General features: G+C 40.2%; 1 protein-coding gene across 8 annotated transcripts in view; it reads left to right on the top strand.

Annotated features, from left to right (window-relative positions):
• Window positions 1-23,331, top strand: part of FAM135A (family with sequence similarity 135 member A) — a 158,558-nt gene that overhangs the window by 63,794 nt on the left and 71,433 nt on the right. For 6 of the 8 annotated variants that reach the window (XM_044924542.2, XM_025294943.3, XM_025294942.3 and 3 more), the window contains 5 exons: window positions 15,010-15,149; window positions 15,262-15,332; window positions 16,846-17,019; window positions 20,010-20,136; window positions 20,837-20,990. In XM_044924542.2, coding sequence (XP_044780477.2) covers window positions 15,010-15,149; window positions 15,262-15,332; window positions 16,846-17,019; window positions 20,010-20,136; window positions 20,837-20,990 — 666 coding nt within the window. Of the gene's footprint in view, window positions 1-15,009; window positions 15,150-15,261; window positions 15,333-16,845; window positions 17,020-20,009; window positions 20,137-20,836; window positions 20,991-23,331 lie in introns of those variants that run through there. The other 2 variants (XM_044924543.2, XM_025294946.3) reach the window with 2 other exon arrangements.

Raw genomic sequence — 23,331 nt, 5'->3', positions numbered from 1 at the left:
GTGGAGCAAACAGCAGTGGCATTTACTTCCTGAACAAATTATTTATGTTCTCAGAGCCTTGGTGTCTATAACATGGAAATTAATCCCTGCCCTGTAAGGTTGCCTGAAGGATTAACAACAATATATGTAAAACACAGTGCCTGGCACATAGTAAGTGCTCTATGCTGCTTCTGCTGCTGCTGCTGCTAAGTCGCTCAGTCGTGTCTGACTCTTAGTGACCCCATGGACTGCAGCCCACCAGACTTCTCCATCCATGGGATTTTCCAGGCAAGAGTACTAGAGTGGGGTGCCATTGCCTTCTCCCATGGTAGCTAGTAGCTGTAATGAGAAGGAATAAAAAATAAGAAGTAATTAAAAGTAAGTTATTTTTCTTTTTATTGAATAAATTTAACATTTATTGAATAAATGTAACATGCAAGTTTAACATTGTGTACAAGTTACTTTGATACATTTATATATTGTGATTGCCATTGTAATAACATCTATCACATTACATAATTATAGTACAGTATTGTCTTTATTCATTATATTGTGTAGTAGATCTGTATGGCTTATTTACTGCTCATTTTTACCCTCAACTTATTTCACTTAGCATAATGGGCTCAAGGTCAATCCATGTTGTTGCAAGTGACAGGATATCCTCGTTTCTTGTGGCTTAATAACATTGCATTGTGTATATGTTCACCACATCTTCTTTATCCTTTCATCCATTAATGGGCACTGTGGTTGTTTCCACGTCTTGAGTATTGTGAATGAGGCTGCAATAAATACAGGAGTACATAGATCTCTTCAAAATCCCACATTTTGTAAAGTAATTAGCCTCCAATTAAAATAAATAAATTTATATTTTAAAAAAATCCCACAACCATTGCCTTTGGATATATGCCCAGAAGTGGATCATATGGCAGATCTATTTTTTAAATTTTTTTCCTGTATTTCTCTAAATCAGCTTTTTTTTTTTTCAATTTTTAATTTTTTGGGGAACTTACATATTGTTTTCCACCATGGTCAGGCCAGTTTACATTCCCACTAACATCTTATGAGAGTTTCCTTTTCCCCACACCCTCTCTAGCATTTATTGCTTGTAGATTTTTTGATGATGATCATTCTAACAGGTATGAGGTTCACTGTGGGTTTGATTTGCATTTCTCCGATCATTAACCATGTTGAGCATCTTTTTATGTGACTGTTGGCCATTTTGGCATTCTTTTTGGGAAAAAATCAATTTAGTTCTTCTGTATGACTGCTATTTTTGAGGAGGAAGAAAGGGAAATTGTACAAAATTCAAGCAGTAACATGCAGGGAGTCTTATTACCAAAAAAAATACATTCTCCAATTTGATAGCAGCTTCACAACTAGATAAACATTTGGACTAATAAGAAATCAGCCTGGTTTAACAAAAGGAAATTTTCAGCTGTTTGTATTTGACCAGTGTTTTTCTAAAGCCATCTCTTCTGGATAAGATTCTTTGTGTATATATATTGCATTCTTCTTCCTACCTACTACCACCCAGTGCTTTTATAGTGGTTAAAAAAATTAATGTCAAGAAAAAAAGGAAGTCTGAAAGTGAGGGCTAGTTATCAGAGTAAGGAAGGGTTGGCCCAGTGCTTTGCCTTGGGAGCAGCTAACTGACCACTTGTAATAAAGCATCAGCATTTTGAAATGCTGCTACAAGAACCATCTCTCTCCCCCCGTTAGCTGTCTCCTTAAGCTCTGCCTACCCACCAACCTTTTAGGACCTTCCTTTGAGAGTCACTGAAATGTTGTGACAGTTTTGCTGAATTGTGAAGGTTTTCATGACTTGACCCCATCCTACATGTCTGACTTTTATTTCCTACCATTGTCCCTATGGATTCTCGGGAACAAATTTGCTGGGTTTTCACCTCCCTTGTATTCTGTGCACCTTCATCCTCCTCATCATCTCCTTTATTAACCCGTAAATGACTCCCATAAGCAGTGACAATAGGCCCCATTGTCATAGCACTTTCTATAGATCTCTTTCAGCTCTTAGCATCTTGTAAATTTGTCCAGTTCATAAATGGAATTCTAATACAAACAAACAGTAAAAATCATTCAATAAAAATGCTTTTAAAAATGAAGGAAGTTTAAAGAAATACATAGCTGGAGGCAATTCATACTATGTCATTTATCCATTACTGTTGCTGCTGCTAAGTCGCTTCAGTCGTGTCTGCCTCTGTGCGACCCCATAGACGGGAGCCCGCCAGGCTCCGCCGTCCCTGGGATTCTCTAGGCAAGAACACTGGAGTGGGTTGCCATTTCCTTCTCCAATGCATGAAAGTGAAAAGTGAAAGTGAAGTCACTCAGTCGTGCCCGACTCTTAGCGACCCCATGGACTGCAGCCTACCAGGCTCCTCTATCCATGGGATTTTCCAGGCAAGAGTACTGGAGTGGGGTGCCATTGCCTTCTCCATTACTGTTACCAGTAATCAAATAAGTGTGAAAAGAAACAACTGTGAAAGGAAAACACCATGAAGTTAAATCTTGTCATAGACTCTGCATAGATTGTGAGACTTGAGTCCATTTGGCACACAAGCCTCCACATTCTTTCCTTGGATTCAGCAGCTTCCTCTGTCACTGCCATTTGCTGTCTTTTTACCTGGTTGAAGAGACAGTGATAATTACAGCACCATTTGCTTTGGTCTCCGGAAATAGTGAGTCAGGAGATTATCACATTGTACTGCAATTATTTGCTTGAATGTTTCTATCCAAATTAGATTGGGAACTCTGAAAACAAGAGCAGTATTCTTATTTATGTTCATATCTCTTAGTTCCTGATATTTTAGAGGCAAATTATAGTTGAATGAATGCTTGCTTGTTCATAGAATAAAGGATTCAAATGCTCACTGTTTAACCAAAGGAAATGGAAATGCACAAAGATGGTGATAAGAATAAAATCTGAATTGTCATGATTTAATGGAAATAAAGTCTTTCAAAGTGTAGGATTGATGTTTGGGGTTAGATGACTGATAGGCAAAGTGAAAATAGAATCATTTCAACAAGGAGATAGAGCACTAAATTAAGACGTTCGATAAAAGTTCATTTATTCAATAAATACTTGCCGAGTACCTATTATGTGTAAGACATGGTTCTCACTCACAAATTAGAGCAATGAAAAATGTTTATGTGGTTCCTAATCTCATTGGGAGAGGTTATTATCAAATAAGTGTTGAAAAGTAGGGAAAGGTTCTGATTCAAGACAGTGAACTTGAGTACAGTGTATATCTGGGTCTTCTTGTTTCTAAGACTCCTTGGTAATAGCAGTAGAGAAGTATGAGAAGGAATAACAAAAATATTAAAGTGAGTTTTGAAGGACAGGAAGCAGAGTGGGAGCTGAATGACCTTTTCAGGACACTTTTCCCCCCAAGAGTGCAGACAGGAATAGCAGATGAGAGAAGTGAGATGGGGGCCTGAAAACAGGGATAAATAAAGGTCTGTAATCGGGTCAGCCAGGCACCCCAGGCCCAGGGCACAATGTCAGGAAATTAATGTTAACCTTGGGGATCCTGACAGGCTACAGTCCATGGGGTCGCAAAGAGTTGGACATGACTGAATGACTAACACTTTACGTTAGGACAAAAATCCCAAAGCTTTTGTCTAAATAAATTGCCATAGATTACTTTATTTTCTTGGGCTCCAAAATTACTGCAGATGGTTACTACAGCCATGAAATTAAAAATGCTTGCTCCTTGGAAGAAAAGCCATGACAAACCTAGACAGCATATTTAAAAGCAGAGGCATTACTTTGCCAACAAAGGTCCGTCTAGTCAAAGCTATGGTTTTCCAGTAGTCATGTATGGATGTGAGAGTTGGACTATAAAGAATGCTGAGTGCTGAAAAATTGATACTTTTGAACTGTGGTGTTTGAAAAGACTCTTGAAAGTCCCTTGGACTTCATGGAAATCAAACTAGTCAATCCTAAAGGGAATCAGTCCTTAATATTCTTAGAAGGACTGATGCTGAAGCTGAAACTCCAATACTTCGGCCACCTGATATGAAGAGCCAGCTCATTAGAAAATGCCCTGATGCTGGGAAAGATTGAAGGCAGGAGGAGAAGGGGACGACAGAGGATGAAATGGTTGGATGGCATCACCAACTCAATGGACATGAGTTTGAGCAGGCTCTGGGAGATGGTGATGGACAGGAAGGCCTGGTGTGCTGCAGAGCATGGGGTCGCAAAGAGTGGGACACGACTGAGTGACTGAACAACAATGTAGGTTACTAAAACCCCAGAGTAAATCACACTTTTTTTTTTTTTAAGTGCATAACATGAAATCTCCTCTAGTAACAAACTTTTCAGTGTTCAGTAAGTGTTTCTAATTGTATACACATTGTTGCATGACTGAAACTGTAAGTTGAGCAGGGTGAAACATAAACTCTTCATCTCCCCCAACTCCCAGCCCCTTTCAACCACTCTGCTTTCTGCTTCCATGAGTGACTGTTTGAGAGCCCCTGTGTAAGTAGAATCATGGCAGTATTTGTCTGACCTGTTGTATGCACTTAGCATAAGTCCTCATCATTCATCCGTGTGGTAGCATATGACAGGATTTCCTTTATTTTTTAAGGCTGAAAATATTCCGTCTTATATCTCACTTTCTTTATCCATTCATCTGTTGATGTTCATTTCAATTGTTTCCACCTCTTGAGTACTGTGAACAATGCTTCAGTGAACATAAGAAAGCAGATATTTATGTCTTCAAATCTTTTGTATAAATACCCATAAGTAGGATTGCTAGACCATATGGTGGTTCTATTTTTAACTTTTTGAGGACCCTCCATACTGCTTCCACAATAGCTATACATACCATTTTACATTCCCACCAACAATGCACACAAGTTCCCATTTCTCCACAAGTGCTGACTGTGGACCTTGCCTTCATGAAATTTCTGCTCCTTCCTCTTGAAATTTTCTTCTTTTCCATCTTAATTTGACAAACTTTTTAATAATATTTTAACTCAAATGCTATATTGCCACCAAAGCCTTTCCTGACTCCACTGACCAAGTTCATCCTCATCTTATGAGATGTCATGGCTCTCTGCTTCTCTGTAAAACTTAGTGGAAATGCAATTTACAGAATTAGGTGAGAGCAGAGAGTGTGGTTTTTTGGTTTGATCTACTTAGCTTAGAACAATGCATGACATAGAGTACCTTTACAATAAGCATTTAAAATTTTATTGTGAAATGTTCAGACATTTTTGAAGCTAATATAAAACATTATTTTATTAAGTGATAAAAAACACCCAGATACCTAACCCTTCATTTAAGAAATGGAATATTACTAGTACCATAAAGGCATCATGAACACCTCTCCTGATTTTTGTGTTAATCATTCTTTTTTTGTTGTTGTTTATACTTTCATGACCTACGAGTGTCTGCCATGGACGGGTCTGGTTGAGTTTGGAAGAACTGAGTAATAATAGCACAAGCCTGGTGTAAGGGATGCTGCAGTCACACTGCTATTTGAAGAAGCATCCATGAGAAAGCCAAGTAGTCCCTGGTTGTGGTGTGCTTCTGCATACTGAGGGGCTTCAGGATACCTCTAGGGGAGTTAGTGGGCAAGGTCAGGAGTGAGTTGTATGAAACACAGAGCTCACACATCCAGGGCTCCCGCCAAGGTTATGATGTGATGGAGCACTGGATGTACAATGTATGAGACAGGCTGATGTGCATCTACACTTACTACTCAGTTTTCCTTCCTGTAACTCTTAGACTCGAGTAAGGCAAAGCAGAAAGCCACTGTGAGATGCAAAGACTGCCCTTGTATGATCTAGGCTCCCATAGGGCGGAAATGTCCTGAGTATATCCTCAAACACAGCTAGTGCTGAAAGGAATCTGGCCAAGCTTTTAATTTGTCCTTAGGTTATTTAAAAAAAAAAAAAGGCACCATGGCAGCAGAAGTCTTTAGGATGGTAGACCTCAACATAGCTGTCTATTCTGAGCACACTGATCCTGTCTTGATGCATCACCTCTATCTAAGACAGGGGACGTCTTTGGAAGCGTCCTCACCCTCTTCCTGCCATTCCCTCGGCCTCCCTTGTGCGTTGGTCTTCTTCCCTTCCACCTGGTTTTTTTTTTTTTTTTTTTTTTTAATTTTATTTTATTTTTAAACCTGAAACACTGTATTAGTTTTGCCAAACATCAAAACGAATCCGTTTTTTTCTCCTGGTTTTCTGTCTCATTTTGGTGGAGCCTGTTCTCCAACATCTTGTTGGGGAAAGTGGCATACTTTTCTTTCAGACATAAAGAAAAAATTTTAATCTCTAAAATGTCTTTATTCTACTCTTAACATGTGTTTAGCTGAGCATGGCATTCTAGGTTGGAAAGGAATTCTCTTTCCTTCAGAATTTTGGGAATGTTGGCCCCTTGTCTTTTGGGGTTGCAGCTTGGCTGTTGAGAGCCCCGAAGCTCTAGTTGCTGGTCAAGGAATGTGATCCTTACCCCTGTCAAGAATCCTGTGGGACTCTCTCTCTCTTTCTGTGGCCCTAGCGCACATGATGACGCCCCTGTGGTCTCTGAGGCTCACTGGGCCTTTTCTTCCAGAAGCACATGGACTTCAGTTCGGAGAAATGTTCTGTTTGTTATTTTCTCCCACCTGTTTTCTGTGCTCTTCCTTTATAAAACTTCTGTCCTTTAGATGGTTGATCACCTTCACTGGTTCTCATAGTTTTTAGTATTTTTCCTCTTACTTTTTTTCCATTTCTGTCTTTTTGTTGTATTTAATAGGTTTTTGTATTCAACTTTAACCCCTTTTTTGAGCTTTTTGGCTTTCTCTTTCTCCCTTTTTCTTTCTCTGTCCCTCCTCACTTCCCTGTTTTTCCTTGCTCCCTCTTGCCCCATCTTTTCTTTTAAAATTCAAATGCTCTTTTGTTTTGTTACTGTTCCTTTGTGTAGCAGCATTTTCCTTATTAAAAATTTATTGTATTGACCGTATACTAACGCATATATATGGAATTTAGAAAGATGGTAACAATAACCCTGTGTACGAGACAGCAAAAGAGACACTGATGTATAGAACAGTCTTATGGACTTGTGGGAGAGGGAGAGGGTGGGAAGATTTGGGAGAATGGCATTGAAACATGTAAAATATCATGTATGAAACGAGTTGCCAGTCCAGGTTCGATGCACAATACTGGATGCTTGGGGCTGGTGCACTGGGACGACCCAGAGGGATGGTGTGGGGAGGGAGGAGGGAGGAGGGTTCAGGATGGGGAACACATGTATACCTGTGGCGGATTCATTTTGATATTTGGCAAAACTAATACAATGATGTAAAGTTTAAAAATAAAATAAAATTTAAAAAAATTTATTGTATTGAAATATAGTTGATTTCAATCTTGTGTTAGTTTTTACTGTACAGCAAGTGATATATATATATACAGGTACATATATATGTATTTATATGCATTCTTTCTCATATTCTTTTCCATTATGGTTTGTCACAGGATAGTGAATATAGTTCCCTGTGCTGTGCAGTAGGACCTGGTTGTTTATGCATCCTATATACAGTAGTTTGCATCTGCTATCCCCAGCCTCCCAATACATCCCTCTCTCGCCCCCAGTTATAGCAGCATTTTCTTATTTCATGAATGTAATGTCTTTTCTCTAAGAACAACACTGATAGATTTTTAAAAATTTCTCTCTACAAGTTGCTTTTCTCTCTGCTTTGGTGTCTAACTTGTATGTTAGAAGCCTTCTTCAGATGTCTGATTGTCCTCAGGTGTCTGCAGGAGGAGACAAGGAAGCTGATTGGACGTTTGGTAAAGCATACCTGGGACTTGTGTCTTTGAGCTTCATAGTGGGTGATGTTGGTGAGCCGATTGCTAAGGAATCTGTGAAGTCAGCATCTATAGATCTTATCTAATAAAATAAATTTACATAATACATCTGTTATAGATATACCAACTTGTCAGATTCCCCATATCAAGAGTTGTGGAAAATCAGATTTTACCTTGTAAGTTGTTGAAAGTAATTCTCCATGGTTTCCCAGTTTTTGTACATCTTGTGAGCAGAGACATTGAAAGGCTTTTGTTCCAAATGATCTTCTTAAAGATGTTGCTGTAGTAAAGAGCTTTGGGAGGTGTAAGTAGTGGCTCAGACAGTAAAGAATTTGCCTGCAATTCAGGAGACCCGGGGTTTGATCCCTGGGTCAGGAAGATCCCCTGGAGAAGGGAATGGCTACCCACGCCAGTATTCTTGCCTGGCATGAACAAAGGAGGCCAGCAGGCAACAGTCCATAGAGTCACAAAGAGTCAGACATGACTGAGCAACTGACACACACATACACACTGACAAAGATAAGGTCTGGCTCCAGTTCAAAGTTTACACAGGTTTTTCTTCATTTCAGTTCAGTTCAGCCACTCAGTTGTGTCCGACTCTGCGACCCCATGAATCGCAGCACGCCAGGCCTCCCTGTCCATCACCAATTCCCGGAGTTCACTCAAACTCACGTCCATCGAGTCAGTGATGCCATCCAGCCATCTCATCCTCTGTCATCCCCTCTTCCTCCTGCCCCCAATCCCTCCCAGCATCAGAGTCTTTTCCAATGAGTCAACTCTTCGCATGAGGTGGCCAAAGTATTGGAGTTTCAGCCTTAGCATCAGTCCTTCCAGTGAACACCCAGGGCTGATCTCCTTTAGGATGGACTGGTTGGACCTCCTTGCAGTCCAAGGGACTCTCAAGAGTCTTCTCCAACACCACAGTTCAAAAGCATCAATTCTTCGGCGCTCAGCTTTCTTCACAGTCCAACTCTCACATCCATACATGACCACTGGAAAAACCATAACCTTGACTAAACAGACCTTTGTTGGCAAAGTAATGTCTCTGCTTTTGAATATGCTATCTAGATTGGTCATAACTTTCCTTCCAAGGAGTAAGCGTCTTTTAATTTCATGGCTGCAATCACCATCTGCAGTGATTTTAGGTTTTTCTTATAGCCCCTTAAAAAAGATTGAGGTTTCCTAAGCTTAGAGTTCCTCAACTGTGACCAGAACCTCACTGCATGAATAGTATTGACCTGTGTCACATTCATGTTCCTGGGGAGTGAGAACAAGGGGAACTGAGGTGAACTTGAAACTCAGGCTATTGCTGTGTATCTCTGGCCCAGGAATCCCGTGTCTCCTGCCAGCACCGTGACACTGTGGCCAGCTAGCTTATTGGTTTGCAAGTAGGGTTAGATCTTAGACTCACCACAGTTCCCCAGATACCAGAGAAGGCTAGCCTGTTTCCTTCCTAGAAAGGAAGAATCTTAACTGCCAGCCTTCTGGGAACCCGAGGAGGAAGAGCTCTGTGAACTTCTGCATCCAGGGTCAGAATCCCTCTGCTCATACCTTGGTGCTCTCTGCTTTGCCATTCAGAGGGCTCTGTTTCACCCTCTCCAGGGAACAAGCTTCCAGACTTCTCAGGTGAAGGGAGTCCATAGCGGAAAGAGAATGTGGGAGTGCGTTCCGTTCCTTCCTGAGAGGTCAGCTTCTCTATTAAGTGTTGCCTGGCTGCTCTGTTTAAAACCGCTGCCTTTCTCACCTGCTTTCCTCTCTTTACCTTTCTGCGCAGCACTTTACTGCCTTCAAACACACTGTGTCATTTTTCTTATTTACTATTTTTATTCTGTCTCCCTTCCCATTAGGATGTGAGCTCCAAAAGATCAGAGGTTCTTATCTCTTTAATTTTACTGTTTATCTCTAACACCTAGAAAGTATTATGTGATGACTAATGGATTATAATAATAGCTGTTGTAATAGGTATTCAGTAAATACTTGTTGACTGGATGAGTGAGTAAATGAATGGGACTGTGCCACCTTTTGCCCTTGCCTCCTGATTTGAGAATAAAATTTAAAAAGTTTATTTTGTAAATCATTGGTACATCTTTTTGAAAGCTTTAAATATTGATGTTAATTGAGACAGAGGTGACCCTCACAGAAGGTTACTTACTGTCATTCCAAAGCAGTTTAGGATAATTTATTCTGTGTACAGTTTCTTATCCTGTACTTTAGAATCCCATTCAGGGCACTCCTAACAGTGGGATGTTTCAGTTCAAGCACTTCTGTCACTCTCACTCAGTAGTGCTGGATGTGCATAGTTTGTTGGCAGAGCTAGTGGGATTTACTGAAGATCGGATGTAGGCGTAAGAGATTAGTAATGGTTGAATTAGGGCTAATAAGTGGCAGAGCCTGAATTTCAACCACAGTCTGTCCTTAACCATGAGGCTATGCTTCTTGGATAAGAAAACAACAGCAAAAAAAAAAAAAAAAAAAAAAAGACTAAAAGGGTATGCCCCATGAGGTAGGAGCAAAACCAGGAAAGTGGGACATCCAGGATGCCTTCAGGAAGTAGAGAGTGTGTCACTGATCAGAGGCGGACTATAAGTCAACCAAGATGAGCTCTAAGAATGAAGTATTCCTTTTTGCAAAGTGGAGGTCATTCTTTGGTCTTGGTAAGAGCAGTTACTTGGTCAAAGTCTAGTTAAGTGTGGATGAATTATCGCTGTGTAAGAATTTACCCCCAAACCTTGTTTAAAACAACAAGCATTGTCTCACAGTTTCTTTGGATCTGGAATCCGGAAGTTGCTCAGCAGCTTACGTCTGGCTCAGGGTCTCAAGAGGTTGCAGTCTGTTACCTCTGCTGTGTCCACACAGATCCTCCTGGGACTTTGTGGGAAGTGGACACAAGGATGTGAAAGCCACACAGTGAGACTCAGGGTGGGGGCATCTTGAAGACCAGCTGTCATGAAATGGGCTAAAGAGAGAAGGGGAGGAGATGAAGCAGGGACGTTAAATGCAGAGAATTCTTTGAGGCGTTTGCCAGAAAGGGGGTCAGAGACATGGGGAGCTTGTCCAGGGGGTGTCCGTGGGTAGATGCCCTAGTGGAGCTTATATCTTCTTATGAAATAAGAACCAGACTTCTTGGTTGAGACTGAGGGAGAGGAGGAAATGTATGAAATAGTCATCTGGGAAAGTGGAGAGAGAATGATTCTGAAAATGTAGTGTGACTACTCGGCAGCAGTAAGGAAGGGGTGCCAATGACACTGGACCATGGAGTTTAAGTAAAAGAGGGGGAGGGAAGTGAGGACTTGAGAAGAAGCTGAGGGCTGAGAAGAGTAGGATTCGCAGACTCTCCTCTTTAGAGGGGGGTCAAAGGATTGCTCAGAGAAGGCAATGGCACCCCATTCCAGTACTCTTGCCTGGAAAATCCCATGGATGGAGGAGCCTGGAAGGCTGCAGTCCATAGGGTCGATGAGGGTCGAACACGACTGAGCAACTTCACTTTCACTTTTCACTTTCATGCATTGGAGAAGGAAATGGCAACCCACTCCAGTGTTCTTGCCTGGAGAATCCCAGGGACAGGGGAGCCTGGTGGGCTGCTGTCTGTGGCGTTGCACAGAGTCGGACACGACTGAAGCAACTTAGCAACAGCAGCAAAGGATTGCTGAAGTGCTGGTCTTAGATAGAATGAACTGGAAAGAAAGGCCGGGGCATGAGAGAGGGTGTTGATTGAAATGTAAGTTACCAAAGGATTGCAGTCATTGGTCATGTAAAGCTTTAGGAGACCAGACTAGGAGTAGGAGCTAGGAGGGCTACAAGGCAAGAAACCTGAGGGAGGGGAGGGAATGAATTGGGGCGATTTATCACCCACATTGATGCCTGGAGTTGTTTGGTACGAAGTATTGGCAACTCAGTCCAGAATTCTTGCCTGAAAAGCCCCACAGACAGAGGAGCTGGAGGGCTACAGTCCATGTGGTTGCAAGAGTCAGACACGACTGAGTGACTAAGCACGCATGCACACACAACCTTGCCTTGAGTGCTAGAGCCTTCAAGCATAAAGGCTTCCAGGAGTCTGCAGGTGGTGCTATCTGACTCCATGCCATTCAGAGGTGGTGGAGGTGGCCATAGGAGGCACGGAGCCTATCTACAAGCACCCATGGGCGCACAGGAGCTGTGGGCATGTGGGAGGGGATCATGGAGGAGGAAGAAGCCCTGCTCCGGAGCTGCAGCCCTTCTGGTGCTTTCTGCGGTGGCAGATTCTACCTCTGCATTATCCGAGTCCTTTAAGTTTTTCTTTCCATTGAGGAAAGTTTCTTCCTCTTTTCAACTCTGCCCCTTTATAGAAGTTGAGTTTGTGATCTACTCGATTTCCTTTATATATGTGTGAAGGGAAAAGTTGTAAGTACGAGACAAAGCACTTCTCTCCTGAAGTGTGCTCCACCATCCCCAAGCACTTCAGTGTGTATGTTCTCCAGACAAGAGAATTGTCCTGTATAACCCAATGAAAGCATCAGATTATAAAACTGACATTGGTACCTCCCTGCCAACGTATACTCAGACCCATTGAAGTTTGTGACCTCTCCCCATAAAGGCCTTTGCAGGAAATGATCCAGTTCAGAATCGTGCCCTGTAACAGGTGCTGTGCCTCGTGGGTCTCTTTCCTTCTGGAAGAGTTCCTCCGTCTGTCCTTGACTCTCAGGACCATAATGCTCTTGAAGACTGTAGTCCCGATAGTTTGTAGAAAGTCCTTCAGTTTTCATTGTTCTGTGATTCCCTTGTGATCTTTGATAGGACTGTCTCAGGAGTGATGCTGTGCTAATCTCATTGTATCTTATTATAGGTGGCACATGCCCTCAGTGTGTCCCATTCATGTGATGTTAACAGATCATTTGATTCTCTGTCACTTCTCCACTATAAAGTCACTCTTTTTCCCTTCAGACTTCTGGGCTTTTATTTATTTATATCTGTGGATTTGTGAATTTCTCTTATTATCCAGTGCATGCTAATCCATTTCTCTCATAATTTATTTTGATGTTCAGTTGATCCCAGATCCAACCAGGATAGCCGCTTCAAGCTGGCTTCCTGTTCTTTTGATGTGTCCCCTCATTTTTCTAGCACTTACTTTCTGATGTGAAATGATTGGCCAGGCTTGTCTTGTCCTGTGTGTGCCCAACTCTGGAGTCATCCATTTCTCCAAAGCCCTGGTTCCTCTTAATGAGAACAGTGTTAGGAGCCAGTACTGGGGTTGTGTTCTCAGCCCCTTTGAGTGGACAGAGCTGGTGAGGATCTGTATACACACACATGTATTTATCATACATGGACACGTTTACACCTGTTTTTCTTTAGGCATATAGAAAACCTTGAATTCGCATCAGTGTTTCTAATTCTCGTCTAGTGCTGCAGGACTCACTCTGTAGTTGGGTCTCCTTTCCGTTTGTGTCCCTCCTTTGCCTGGAGGTTTCAGTGAGGAAGCTGGCTGTCACTGTCCTTGAGGCCCTTGGTTCCCTGTCAGTCTCTTCCATAAGCAGGCTGCTGTGCTGTGCCCGCTCCCTCGTGGACGCGTCTGCGGGCCTCTGGGGCTTCAGCCCCTCACGCAGCTCCTGTCCCCGTGACCCTCCTCACCCTACCTGAGCCTTCCTCCTGCAGGCAGTCTCCTCTCCTCTTTCTGGTCGTGTTGGAGTGCATCAGGCTGCCGCTGCCCACACCCACCTTCACACTCAGGTGGAAGTTTCATCCTTTTGTAGCTGCTCTGCCAGGGTGCCCCTCTGCCAGGACCCCCGCCCCTGTAAGCCGTAGGTGCCCTCTTGTGCAGTTGCCCCCTCATCTTGCATGAGTGCCCAGCACACTGCTCTTCCTGGACCACCATCCCCTCCTACAGAGGTGCCGACATCACCCCACGGGGGCACCCTCCTTGCTCCAGGTGGACTCCGGTGTCACACTCTGAGTTCTCTGCCTGCAGAGGTGCCCACTGACCAACTCTAGCTTCTATGACTGCTTTTTCCATCATGTTACTTCTGAAGGATATTTCCCTGGAGAAGGAAATGGCAAGCCACTCCAGTGTTCTTGCTTGGAGAATCCCATGGACAGAGGGGCCTGGAGGGCTACAGTCTATGGGATTGTAAGAGTCGGACACGACTTAACGACTAAACCACCACCACCACCACCATTTCTGGAGGGTAGAGTAATAAGACAGCAAGTAAGCTGTTGGGATGAGCTGAAACCAGCAGCCTGGAGACGGACCACCCTTTCCAGTGTGCAGTTTTCCGTAAGATGCTCTCATCTCAGACACCAGCTATGACAGGAGGATCTACAGGCTACCCTCACTTCTGATCATGTGGCTGCAAGTTGGGAGTCCTGATCTCCCCTCAGGTTCAATGATTCACTAGTAACTCACACAACCCTACTTGTTATTAAAATTCTGTTACAGCAAAGAGATACAAAGCAGAGCCATCCAGGAGAACAGACGCATTCAGCCAGGTCTGGAGGGCCCCAGATCTGTGAAGCTCCCATTGTTCTCTCCCCAGGGAGTCAGGAATACATTTCCCGCCCAGGAAGCCTGTGTGATAACACAGAGAGAAGGGGCCATGGCTCAGTGTCTTGCATTTGTTGGTGTTGTGTTACATGGGCATGACTGATTGGCTCAGCAGCCACATGACTCAGTCTCCAGCCCCCTTTCCTCCTGGACGTTGGGCGTACAGCATGCGGCTGAAAACCCCAACTTTCCAGTCGCATAGTTGTCTTACGGGTGTGGCCAGTCCCCATTCTGAGTCACCTCCTCGTCGTATACTCTCTGGGCTACCATGAATAACAGACACTTCTGTCACTGAGAAATTCTGGATTTAGAGGCTAGCTCTCAGGAATTAGGGAGAAAAGCCAACCAAATTCTTTATTCCCAGGGCTTAGAAGTTACTTCCTAGCAACCAGGACAAAAGCCAACCAGATTCCTCTGGCATTTGAATGAATTGTTCACTCTTAAATTCCACCATGAGGTTTCTCATTTACCTTCTCAGATTAAAATTAGTTGTACAAGAGTTCTGTAATGGTTATAATGTTCTTCTCTATTCATTTTTTTCATAGTAATTAATAAACTTTAAGAAATGTTCCAATACTGCTATATAAAATAATGGTGTTGGAGTTGTATAATCTAACATATAGTATTTTGAAATAACCACAAGTTTTAATTATACTGTATTTTGCCTTTTACCTGTCAATTGCATATCTTATCTATTTTAGGTATGACTTTAGCCTTTCCAGCTTCAGTTCATGATTCTCTGATTTGCAGTAAAACATTTCAAATTCTATATAAAAATGAGGAGGTTGTTTTAAATGATGTCATGATCTTCAAAGTTAAAATGTTGTTGGATGAAAAAAAGGTAAACATTTCTTCATATATATTTAGATAAATATTTTCATAAAGCCTCAAGGCATATTTCTAACTTTCTATAAAATATTCAAAAGGCATCTCATAGTCTAATTTCTCTTCAGATTGAAGAAACCCTTGAGGAAATGAATTTTCTGTTATCCCTGGATCTACACTTCACAGATGGAGATTATTCGTGAGTAGGCTAATCGAACAGTTAAAAATCTGTAGTCATGTGTGACTGTTATCTATCCCTATTAAAGTCCCATTTTCTTCTTGGAACCCAGCCTACCCTCTTCTTATTTATTTTGAACTTCTCCCCCTTGGGAGAGTCTCATGGGAATGATTAGTCCTGGTTTTTTGTGCTCATGCTGGTTCCAGGAGCTGCAGGTAGCAAAGCCAGATGAGCTGAAGAAACATGAAACAGCTTCTGAGACTCTTGGACATTGCACTGTTGACACAGCACCACTGCCTTGTGGCCTTTAAACCTGCCTTAGCTCTGTTCCACTGCGTCACTGGCTACTCTTTCTTGCTGGCGTGAGTGATGCCCTCTTCAGGCAGGGCCTTCTTGATCTTCAGAGAGTTACCGAGACTTGTGACTCTTAGACCTGACAGCTGTTTCCAGAGTCCATGAGGAAGATTTAGGACCGGCTACCCTGGTTCAGGAAGATCCCCTAAGAGGGAAACAGCAGCCCACTCCAGCATTCTTGCCTGGGAAATCCCATGGACAGAAGAGCCTTGAGGGCTACAGTCCATGAGTCACACACGACTTAGTGACTAAAACAACCCTAAATTTGTCCACACATCTGGACAAGTAGTCACACATTTTAGGGACAAGCTGTGCTTGAATCCATTTAAAACAAGAAACAGAGATCCATTTTACTATTCTACTTTTGTAGAAATACTTCTTGAAAATTGTATACAAATTCAGACTGCTTGTGGCATAGATGTCTAGGCAGCCACAGTACTGAGAGGTCTGATGTGAGATGCCCTCTTTACCACTGCAGAGGAATAAGAGTCTTTACATGGTAGCTGCTGCTTCTCTGGAATACTTGTTTATTGCAGAGAAGTCATTGAGGGAATTCTTTCATAAACCAAGTCAGAATTCTATAAGCTGAAATGAGTACATAGTTCATAGCTGTAGGTACATATTGGTTAAAAATATGTATATATTTGGAAGTAATTTTCATGGCATTGTTTCAGTTTTTGGATGTATAAATCTAATGACTAAATATCGATGATAAAGTATATACTAATTACTTGCTTATTTTTGAGCAACATTTAATAACAAAATTTTCTACCATAAAAACAGTTTTAAATACCTTTTGGGATTTATCATAATAGGATTTGACCTACATGATACTGCAGCTTTACTATAAACAGTATTCCCTACTGGAGTAAAATTTTAGGATGAGAGTATTTCCTAAAGTATCAAAAAAAGACTCATTTTGTAGGCACAGTAGTGAAAAACAGTCCATTAACATGGAAATTGTAAGTACAGATAGAAAACTGTAAGTAAGATCTGGTTATTTTTTTATTGTTAGATTTATATTGCTGTCTAATGCAAATGTGATGCTTTAAAAATTGTTCTCATTTTGTTTTTAAAAAATAGTTAAGTAATTAAATATTTTGATAGTTTAAATTACTCTACAAAACGTTGGCCTTCACTAAATTTCTGTACTAACACGCAAACGGGTTGCTTTTCATAGGGCAGATGATCTGAACGCCTTGCAGCTAATAAGCAGCCGCACGCTGAAGCTGCACTTCAGCCTCCAGAGAGGCCTCCATCACCACGCTAACGTCATGTTTGATTATTTCCACCTTTCTGTTGTGTCTGTTACAGTCCATGCGTCACTGGTTGCGCTACACCAGCCACTGATAAGGTAAATGTAACCAGCTCCCTGATCCTTATTAATATAGTGTCTTTTATTTTTATAAATGAAAGCATATGCTTTGGTGAAGATAACTGAAATAGGAATTTCTAAAGTCACGCTTATTTAATACTTTCGTTTTTATACTAAAGTGTTAGTAAAATTTAAGAGCATAGGAATATTAAATTGATGACTTTTTTATTGAAAAAATATGGAACAATCTTTGTCAAACTGACCAGGAAAAATAATACGATCTGGAAGCAACCATATAGCATTTTTTAGTATAGCATTTATGTAATGCTACACTATAATTATTCATTCTCTGGGAAAGTATATTCATCTTTTCCTAGCTTTTTTTGTCTTTTCTCTGAATGGACTTAGTTGTATCTTCTTAAATCTATACTATATAATAGTTCTTGTTTTCTAAGTTATTAACCAATTTTATGGATCTTTACTAAATAAATCTTTTGAAACTATATCATATTAGCCTAAAGGTATATAGTATTCTGGATTATAATGAATGCATTGGGATAATTGTTTTTTCTGCTCACTTCCATGGGGGAGATGAACTGTCTTTCATTAATGTGAGGATACAGTTCAGACTCTTTAGTTCTCAAAATAACATCATCCTTATTGCAGGCGCAACAGAAATGACACTTTTAAATCAGTAACTTATGTGAAAAGATTCCAAATTGACTTGATTTCTGAACTACTTTATAATTGCTGGCATAAATCTTTTTGCAGCAACTGATATTAGGGATGATGCTCAAGGGTTAGGATGTTAAACTGACTTATGTAACACCCTGATGCATATCTTTAAGTTGCTGTAAAAATTGTGAGCATGTCTTCCCCTGTGTTGTCCTGTGATGTCTTTAGAGCATGGGGCCAGGAAGAGTCTGTTTCTCCTGATGACCTACTTTTGCCTTCCTTATTCTGTAGTAAGATCTGTAACTAGTTATTGTGCGAGTTTTGTCTTTCCTATTAGACCTTTGAGAGCTTGTTCTCAGTTGCTATAACTTGGTAAACAGGAAAAGTGTTCCTCTTATTATACATAATTTTATTATAAACATCTTCAAAACAATTTTAGATGTTGATTAAATAAATTAATATTTAATAGCATGATAACTCAGTGAAACTTCTTTGATAGGAAAGTATATTTTTTGATATATAGCTTTTGAATAAGTAGTATATTTGGTATGAATTACATGTTAGGTTTTGAAATTAAGTTTTTATCTGTTTATACAATACAATCCTGTAGTCTTCTGAATTTCTTATTTTTGTAATTTCAGTAAGAATCCTGAACTATACTATTCCAACCATTCCTTTTTCTTTATAACAAAGAAATACATTCATGGCTTAGTTTCTTTTCTGAAAAAATGTAGGAACTGTTCATTGAGATTCACTCGGGTTATTAGTGCTGCTTTTAGTCCCTGGTTACATAGAACTCATCCTGGTAACATCAGTTTGTGCTTCCTCCTGCAACACAGCTGTTTTTGCCACAAGCTAGTAGGGGAAAGAGACAGCTCGCGTCCTAGAGACCTTTTGCTGGAAGGAGAAGACACTTTTGGCTCAGAATCAGAAGCCAAGAGGATTAGCTGTTGGCTCTGGTTAGTGATGGGAGAGGAGACTGGGACGCCCGTAACAGCTGAGGTTGCTCCTCTTTCCATTGTTGCCTGGGTTCTGAAGTCCCCTCTCTTGCTGCTGGAGCTGTGCCCTAGAGGGAGCAGTGCCTTTCCTGGGCTTCTTGGCCTGTAAACTAGATGGTTGGGTCGGGAAGGAAAGCAAGGAAAGGAGAAGAAGGCTGTCTGCTGGTGGCATGCGGTAGAGGGTCCTGTTACTGGTAACATTCCTCACTGTGTTTCTGTGAAGACAAGTTTTTCCCTGAAGTTTTGTTATGGCTGGACTTTTTAATCCTCTAAAATAAATGAAAAAAAAATTTATAATATTACCTTTTAAACATTATTTTTACATAAAACAATTTCTATGATCAACCCAACTATAGATATAAATCAATTATTTTAAGTAATTGGGATTAGGATTTCTTTCTTTGCTTGTTTTTTGCATAACTTTTTTCTTATACTTGATTTTTTTTTAAGTACAGCTTCTTTGACTCAATCTTGAGAAACTCAGTTCTGTCATAGCAGGTGGAATTTACCGTTGCCTTGCTACACCCTCTTGGCTAGGATTTAGAGATTTCATTGTTGCAAAGCAAATTGATTTTGTACATAAAGGCTGCCCTCTGCTTTTGGTACATTTGATTCACTTTCCTGCCTTACCCCTTTTGCCAAACTGCCAGACAGTCAAATGCTTTGGCGTTCTTATAATTAGCTAGTACTTAATCTTAGAAAAAAAAAAATTGTCCATGATTTTTAAACATTCAAGCAGAATATGGTTCTTATTCTATAGAATTTGTGGTATATTAAATGTAATGTTAATACTAACAGCAGTGGTTCATACCCTATATGATTGAGGTAGTGCCTTGAAACACTTACTTAGGTTATCTTAAAGTTTATAGACTTTTAGTGAAGAGAAAGGAAATACCTTGTTTTTGAAGAAGAGAGAACAAGTAGACTCGTGGTTTTCCTTTTTCTGCCCTTAAGTGGGACCTCTTTATTTCTGTAAGCAGCACCTATATTTGACTGTTAACTTTGTGAATTTGGTCACCAGTTCTGATAGGTCAGAATTTCCAAATTAAAGCTGGACCCTCATTTGTCCCTGAGCTACTCTTGATCCCATCCTGTTTTATCCCTCCCCAAAGCCTAGTAATACAGAAGTAGTCTCAAGCATCTAATCTTAGTTTTTTTTAATAATAATAATTCAAATTTTAAAGGAAAATTTGTGAAAGTACTTTAAGAATACTTTAGAAATCATAATCTTGCAAAGTCCTTGCTTTTTATTCTATTCCTCAAAGACTTTCTTTTGTAAACATTTAACTTTTGTAAACATTAGCACTCTATAAATAGACTGTTATGACAACAATAATGTGATGCTTGTTCCTCCAGTTTTCCTCGTCCTGTGAAGACAACTTGGTTAAACAGAAATGCACCAGCACAAAACAAAGATTCTGTGATTCCTACTCTTGAAAGTGTGGTCTTTGGTATTAACTACACAAAGCAGTTATCACCAGACGTAAGAACTGATGTGTTTATAAAGCCTCTTTTCTCTCTTGTTTTGAATGAAATGTGTTTTAACTGTTATATATCTGTGGATGTAATAGTTCTTTTATTAATTATTTGAGCTCAACGACTTACAGATCTAATTAAACATGATCTTCACAAGTTGATTGGTTCCAGTTGTTTTTTATGAAAACAAACCTGATGCTTCAAGATTTTACAAGATTTCATGAATAGGGATCTTTGACAGGCAGTGCTTTTTTTAACTTGTTCCTGTCACCTCCTGCTCTCTTAACGGAGCTGGTAGGATCATTCCAGAGGAGCCTGTGAGGAACCCCTGCCAGAGTTGAGACCTAACTTGCAGCAGTATAAGTATAGCTGTTACTCCCCTAAAAGAAGAGAGGGTTCATACTATAAAAACAGAGTGGCCCTCAGTTGAAATATAATATTTGAATAGAATATTTGAATCTCAAATTTTTAAAAATCATCATTTGATCTGCTTGTTTTTAAAGTCCAATGAAACTAAGATTTCTCGAATCACATTTCCTGTGTTTAAATTACCTGTATGAATGAGAACAACTTCCTAAGATGCTGCTAGACTTCTTACATGTTTTAGAATAACTGTGATTAGTAAATCCTTTATTTTTCTAAGTTTCGGTGTGCTATTCTTAGACTCTGGTTACTAACATTGTGTCCCAAATCGCCTCTTTGTTCAGGGCTGCAGCTTTGTCATCGCAGATTCCTTCCTGCGTCACGCCTACCGTTTCCACTACACCCTCTGCGCTGCCCTGCTGCTGGCCTTCAAGGGGCTGCACAGCTACTTCATTACGGTAACAGAAGAGCTCCCCTCTTGTCAGAAACTAGAACTGGGTATGTTGAAAGTAGCCAGGCCCTCTTCATTCTCATACTGCTATTATCAGCTTGGCCATAGTTTCTGTACTTAGTTTACTACAACTAGTTTGCTTTATATGCTTCACCTTTACTTCCCTCTCAACTCCATCTTTTTCAGGCTTTGATAATTACTTACTGAAATTTTTAAAAAATTTATGATACTGAGAAATAATTTCTTGGTGCTAAGTTTGAGATGAGTCTTTTGATAGATTTTTTTTAACAGTATGTCTTCTTCTCTTAGAATATAGCCAGAAAATGTACTAGAAAGCAAATTTAATTATCCGTAGAATTATTAGATAGGAAGATAAATTAGGGAAAATAAATTCAATAGGTTAGGTAATGTAAATTAAATCCATACTTCCAAATAGTTAATAGTCTAAGCAGATTATATGTACTTGGAACCTTTTGTAAAATATATTGATTTTAGGTGATCTCAGATCTTCTTTCTTCTACTTCACTTCAGAAAATAATAACATTACTCAGTTTTAACATTTTGAAAATAATTTAAATAATTTCTAAAAATCAGTCTTCAGTTTTAGTCCATTAATATATACCTGTATGTTGTAACACATAATAAAAAATCATTTGCCTTGATTTTGTATACAACTTATAGTTTGCAAAATACATATATCATTTCACACAAGATTATTGATTTATGAAAATGCTTTTATTCAGACATTTTATGAAAGTTTTATAAGCTTTTATTTTCAACTATGAGCTAATAGCTCATCAAAAGCACATTTTAATTATTTCTTTGGAATAAATTATTTTCATCATACTTACCTGAATGAATGAGAAATTGCTTTTTAAATTTGACTGAGGTTGATCACTGTTCTTATTTCTTTGTTTCTCAAGGATCTTAGTCTTTTAACAATATTGATGCCCTATCAAAAATAGTCACTGTTACTGAAAATAATTCTTGTCTTTGAGACTAACTAGCCCACTTTTGGAGAAGGAAATGGCAACCCACTCCAGTGTTCTTGCCTGGAGAATCCCAGGGACAGCGGAGCCTGGTAGGCTGCCGTCTATGGGGTCGCGCAGAGTCGGACACGACTGAAGCGACTTAGCAGCAGCAGTAGCAGCAGCCCACTTTTATAATTGCCTACCTTGAGCTACAAAAGAATTATAAGAAAGTGAAATGATCTGTACCTCACTTAAATTCAGCTGTGAGAACAGGCTGGCTCTTGTACCCCTACTTATCAGCAGTGGCTCCAGAGGGTTTGATAATTCCATTATTCAAATATTCCATTAAACAGGTATTACTCAGTGACTGTTTAGAGTGCTTAATTCAGGGATCTCAGTGTAGCTCCTTTACATGCAGTAGGAAAGCATTTGTTCTTTTTTGCTCATGTGTTCTTCCTCAAGACAAAAACAGTAGCACAGAAACATTTTGGTTACTCTTCTCTGAAATATTCTTTTTCCTTGCTGTTTTATATACTTAGCATCCATCTGCTTTCCTTAGGAAAGTTCTTTAAGAGACTACTGCCTCAAATGTGAACTTTTAAAAATGTTGTTTTTTGAAAATGAAAGAATTGTTTGTAGAATAGAACTAATTTAGGCTATTACTTATTCTCAATTAATGGGTAAATTATACTCCATTTATTTTTAAATTTTGTCCTTTGGAGCTCAAACACATTTTCTTAGGAGAACTGTGTGATGAATTTTGGTTAATTTAGGTTTAATGGTCAGACCACAAAACTGTCAAACCATAATATTAATAAAGGACAACACCATGTTCCTGAAAAGTGGTTAACACAGAAGCCACGTGTAATGGCATTTCTGAGGAGAATTGGTTAACAATTTAGGTGTTGAATGTTGTAGAGTTCACAGAGGCATCATCATGTAGTGCTTAGGACTGCATGTTTGCACCACTGCTGTCCCTTACTACTTGTAAGTAACTGGGACTGAGTATACAAAGTGACTTCTACTCTAAGGGCAGGAGGATTGATGGGATCCAGACGTGCAGAGTGTGTCAGGAAGGAAAGATGAGGGTGTGCAGAAAGCAGAGGGTGTTCATGGAGGAATTCCCTCGGCCTGAGCAGGGTGCTGAGGAAAGAGCAGGTCTCTGTCTCTGGAGAGCTTTGACCTCCCCATTCCCTTAATGAGGAGTCAGTCCAGCGTTGAGAGAGGCCAGAGAAGCAGCCCAGCCAGGGGGCGTTCCTTGTGGTTTCAGTACAGAGCGCCCTAAGTGAAGTGGGCCTGTCCATGCCTGTGTAATTGTCAAATAGTTTTAACATGTAATATTTTCAAATGAAAAACACTTATACCACATTTTAACTAAGAAAAAAATATTTTTCTGCAAAAGGAAATAATGTTTAAA

This window comes from Bubalus bubalis, chromosome 10, assembly GCF_019923935.1.
Source record: "Bubalus bubalis isolate 160015118507 breed Murrah chromosome 10, NDDB_SH_1, whole genome shotgun sequence".
In the NCBI taxonomy this organism is placed as follows: Eukaryota; Metazoa; Chordata; class Mammalia; order Artiodactyla; family Bovidae; genus Bubalus; species Bubalus bubalis.
Note: the sequence above shows the minus strand (reverse complement) of the source record. Positions and strands in the feature narration are given on the sequence as shown.